The following is a 5,000-nucleotide window of genomic DNA, read 5'->3' on the forward strand; positions in this document are numbered from 1 at the left end:
AGGTCTCTTTTTGTTTGAGCTGTAAGCTCTTGATCATTCGTGCAAAGCCAATGATGTTAATTCAAATTCTGTGTCCTGCTTGTTTTGAGTGTTATTGTGTATGAGCGTGCATGCGTGTGTATTCTACCCGCAGTGTGTCAGTACCTTGTGTGATGGCGTCTCCCATCTCTCCCACCTCCTTCTCCTCCTTCTCCTCCTGCACACACGAGGCTGCAGCCATTTGCGCTAAAGCTGAGGCACAGTTGGCAGCCACACCTGATGACCAAACACACACACAAGTTGAGTATCACTCATTCTTTGTTGCAAAAATCGAATCAATGCACCACAGTGAAAATGTCGCTCTTAATTCGCGTGCAAACTCTGACTCCACTGATGCAACATTTCAAAGATTTACACACAGTATGTCTGGGTTCTCCTCTCCACTGAGTGCATTTAAATTTGAACTGCACCATCCCTCCACACATACTGTCCTCTCTCCACAGCTGAGGGTTTTACACCATGTGGTCATTCATATTCATTAATGCTTCTGTGCTGATAATTTCTATCAGGTTTCATGGCCAATTGGGGATGTTGTAAAAAATGCATTTCCCCGATATTCACTCTAAAAACTGCAATATACAATTAATGAAAATCTTAACATCTCTGTTAACCTCCAGAGAAGCTGCTGAGTGTCTAACAGGTTCAGGTTATTACTGAGCAGCTGTCACCACCTGTCAAAGAGTTCAATTTGGTTATTGTGAGGCCGGATGATGCTGTGAAACATGCAACAAATCCTTCCCGGGATCAATACATTTTGAAACAAATCTATATATTCCAGCATATTTTCATGGACAAAAATTAAGAACTTTCCCATGTGAGTTATAAAAAGATGTTTTTCTTGCCTCAGTATTTAAACATAATTTCAGAACTGCACTCAGCATACTGAATTGGCATCAGATGCGGCGAAGCCTGTCAGTGAATGAAATCACTGACTGGCAGTTCAGCTCAGTGCAGAACAGGATAGATGCTAGGAACACAAAGAAAAGGCTTGTTATAAGACTATTTTTTGGTAAATATAAATATAATAAAGATTTGTTTTTTCAACATAAGGATGTGTTGTTTATGTGCTACCTGGGTGTCTTGAATCCATCCTGTTGGCAAACTTGCAAATCCTGGTAAAGTGAAGGACTGAACCGTTCTACTCTTCCTATGACTACCATCCTTGCCTTCCTTGGTGGGATTGGTTAGGTTTAGGCATGAGGAGTGGGATTAGTTAAAGGGAGGATAAGAATGTCAGTGTAAGCCAGTCAGAGGCAGAACCATCCCAGCATTTGCAAATTTGCATCGTGTTGGTCTTCTGGTTTCTAATGAATGGCCTACAGCTCTGCCGCCTGCTGCCTTGGAGAGTTAATTCTTCTCATGCAGACACAAAATGCAGTATGTGCTGGCTGGCTGTTGACTGTAACTCTTGGCAGAGACACAGATGACATGAGGCGACACAGCAGTCTGCCTTTGTCACTCCAAGTTGTTTGTTGTCGGTTCAGTGTGTCTGAAACAAGTGTGGACTGACCACAGCTGTGTAGGACCTCTAATATAACCCCAGACATCAGTCTAAAAACACATCCTTTTAAACGTTCATATTCAGGTTGATCCCCAGTCACACTAAACTTTTGTACATATGATTTTATAAATTTGTCTTCCTAATTTAATTGATCTGTTGTTATACTGTTGTTTTAACTCTGTCTCCTAAGGTGACCTTGAGTGTTATGAAAGGTGCCTATAATTAAAATGTATTACTTTTATTATTAAATATTCAATCAGACTGATTGGAAAGCAACAATCATATGCTTTTCCCCATTTCCTGCAAGTGTTACAAGAGAAGCTGATCCCTTTAAAACATTTGGGGAGTTGTATGAGGGCAGGCTGACTGAAGCTCTGAGAGTCTGTTTAGCTGCTGAAAATCCGGGTGCGACTGAAGCAGTACATGCCTGCACTTTAACTGAATGTGTTCCAGCTCCTGAGCTGCTGGAGTATCTGACCCTGACCCGTCTGACCTCGCCGTATTGAGTGGAAGGAAAACAGAGGACTTCCTGCAGGGATGAGTGATGTACCTCATTTCTCTTATTAACACAGACACATGAGACACATGTTTCACCCACCCAGGGCGCAGCTGAGCGCAGCAGCTTTGCGTAGGCCGTCCAGACTCAGACAGATGGTGTCTCTCTCCCTCTGGCTCTGCTCTTTGACTCCCTCTGCTCCCAGGATGAAGGCCAGGCCCTTGGAGCTGCCCGCCATTCGGCCCGTCAGCGGCGTGGACAGCACATCGATCAGGTTCTTCCACACGCCGGTGAGGATGAAGCGCGAGAACACAGCGCCTAAAAAAAAACACACACATAGGTTCAACTGAGAGGTGTCAAAGGAATGAGATTAATGCTTTTGTAGTTAATGCCAGAAAACAACAGGATGCCGTATAACACTGAAACACATCAGACGTGCATTAAACAACAACGCAAAGCAGTTTCAGTTCACTGAGGAGCGTTTACACAGCAAGTGGCTAAAGTAATTGATGGTGCTGACAAGTCAAACAGCAGCACGCACACAAAAGCACATAAAGGGTGGAAGTGTTATCAAGTGTGACTCAGCAGCCGTTATCATGGCAACTCTGGCCAATCCTTTATCCTCCAGGGGGAAGCAGAAGGAGCGCAGGTGGTCCATGACTCATTTTTTCCATCTCTCTCTGTGTCCGCCCTCTCCTGATCTTTTTCCACTTCACTTTTTTGTTTTTTTTTCCCTCTTTATTGCTGTCCAGCTTCCTTTCTTTCTCAGTGCAGTAAAACCAAGACAGAATCAGTGAACTGGTGCTTTAAGATTTTAAAATATGTAATGAATCCACCAATTGTTCTTTTTGTTCCTTTGTCAAAGTGATGCTAAACTGGTATTTCATGATGAAGCAAGCGATCACACTTACAATGCAGCAGGATGTAAACCAGCCCAATATTATTTTTTCATCTGTTATGGCCTTGGTCATCTGTGGTCGCTCACTTCTAAGACACAACACACCGAAAAGGTTTGGAGCACCTGACACTGCAGCACCGCTCTGGGATGCTTGGCCTCTCAGCACACAGCCAGTGCAGCATTTCGGCTGATTAACACAGCAGCAGCTCAGCAGCAGTTTCAGAGTGAGTGAACCGTATTTAGAAGCATTGAGCTGGGCTGATTTAGCAGCTCTGGGGAAAAGCTCCAACATTACTCCAAAAAAATAAAGAAAAAAAAGAGGTGAAGAGGTTTTAACCTGCGATAAATGCCACTGCTGACAAAAGAGGAATAAATGTCCTATTACTTTCCAAGTATCAATCTGAGCACAGCTAAAGGAGAAAAAAATCTGCATGTCAAAGCCATGAAAAAAAAAAAGAAATCGCTCATTCAATTAGACCAATATCGAGCTAATGAATAATCCAATGGGTGAGCGGATCGATTAGTAAATCCATCCATCATACTTCAGATTTTTGATGATGGGCTACTGACCTGCCATCACAGTGTCACTGCCAGCCTTGTCACAGCTGAGTGGTGATTGGCTGGATGCCCTCCTGATCAGCTGACCACCAATTGCACTGCTGCCCAGGCCATCGATATCTGAGAAGAGAGGTGAAGATAGAGAAAAAAAGAAGTAAAGTTGTGGGTTTTTGTGATCATTTCAGAGGATGTCTGTGTTATTTGGCTGTGAATCTGCCCCATCCAGAGTCTGTTAAGTCAACTTTTGATACCAATTCCATATGAATATACTAGTTCTGTGTAGTTATTGGTAATTTGGTGTCATTCAAAATACTCAAAAGTTCCTTCACATGATTTTACTCATTCTTTAAATATCTTCAAGGCAGAAACTAGAATTGCTGCCTGGCTGTTGTAAGCCTCCGCCTCACGAACCACTCACATAGAAAATACAATTTAGATCTATGTTTGTATGGCATGGATGCTTCACGCATCCTATTGGTTGCCTGCAATGACAGGTATTTTGTTGAAAACCGGAGGAGGGTGACAGTTGGAGCGGACTGTCAGGCATTTCCGCGCTGGAGCGGACTGTTGGACATGTCCACGTGCTGAAGCGGGCTGTCGGACATGTCCATGGTTGTGAGTGTGTGTACCTGTCAGCATGGTGATGAGTGGCAGCGTTTGGTCTTCTGGTGAGCCCCAGTATCCGGCCTCGCCCAGCAGGTTGCGCTCTAACACCTGGAGGTAGAGCGTCTCAATCCAGGCCTGAGACAGAACCACAAGGACTCCGCTGCTCTGGATCAGACGCACAAACTCCTTCTGCAAAAACACACCACAAATCAAAATCTGTTATACTCAAGCATCTGCAAATACATCAGATTTTAAGCTATTTTATTCTATGTCTATATACTTTCTAATTTCCCTAAATGCCAGAAGACGTTTCATCAGCAGTGGTGGAAAAAATGTGCACTTTTTTCCAACTAAACTAAAAGTACCAATGACACAATGTGCAAATACTTCATTAGGAACCCTGCCATAGTCACCAGGCTGAGGACGGGTGTGAGCGTTCGCCGTCTGTAGTAGTCGCAGCAGCACAGTTTGAGGTTGAGCAGAAGGGCGTAGTACGACACCAGGTAGAGCCCGTCGGCGTTCATCAGAGACTGACAGCTCAGAGTGTCACCTGTCTCGAAACCTGGAGAGTGGATCCCACCTGGAGAGAGAAGGATGGATTTTAAATCTCCTCTTTGTTGCTGGTTTGGGTTCCCACACATTTTTAGCAATGAACTTATAAAACTTTTCCATAATACTTCAGCCCATTTCCATGACTTGATGTGAGTACTTTAAAATAGGTTGAGACGTGATTCGATGTGGCAGTGGATTGGTTGAAGCTTGCCTTATTGGTAGAAGTGCTAACGTTATATGCAGGGTTCTTACAGCTTTAGGTAAGTTACATTTAAGATTTTAAGACGTTTTTAATGCCACAGAAAGAGACAGAAGAGAAGGGAGTGGGGGAAAAGATTAAGAGGAATAAA

At 43.6% G+C, this 5,000-nt stretch overlaps 1 protein-coding gene across 1 annotated transcript in view; it reads right to left on the reverse strand.

Annotated features, from left to right (window-relative positions):
* Positions 1–144: 144 nt before the first annotated feature.
* LOC121938883 (brefeldin A-inhibited guanine nucleotide-exchange protein 3-like) overlaps positions 145–5,000 on the reverse strand; it is a gene marked incomplete at its 3' end in the record, with an annotated part of 10,349 nt that continues 5,493 nt past the window's right edge. The window contains exons 7-11 of the mRNA XM_042482038.1: positions 4,512–4,678; positions 4,122–4,287; positions 3,505–3,612; positions 2,139–2,354; positions 145–255 (exon numbers count right to left, since the gene is read on the reverse strand). Coding sequence (XP_042337972.1) covers positions 145–255; positions 2,139–2,354; positions 3,505–3,612; positions 4,122–4,287; positions 4,512–4,678 — 768 coding nt within the window. The remainder of the gene's footprint in view (positions 256–2,138; positions 2,355–3,504; positions 3,613–4,121; positions 4,288–4,511; positions 4,679–5,000) is intronic.

The sequence above is a fragment of the Plectropomus leopardus genome, unplaced genomic scaffold (assembly GCF_008729295.1).
Source record: "Plectropomus leopardus isolate mb unplaced genomic scaffold, YSFRI_Pleo_2.0 unplaced_scaffold3698, whole genome shotgun sequence".
Classification (NCBI taxonomy): domain Eukaryota; kingdom Metazoa; phylum Chordata; class Actinopteri; order Perciformes; family Serranidae; genus Plectropomus; species Plectropomus leopardus.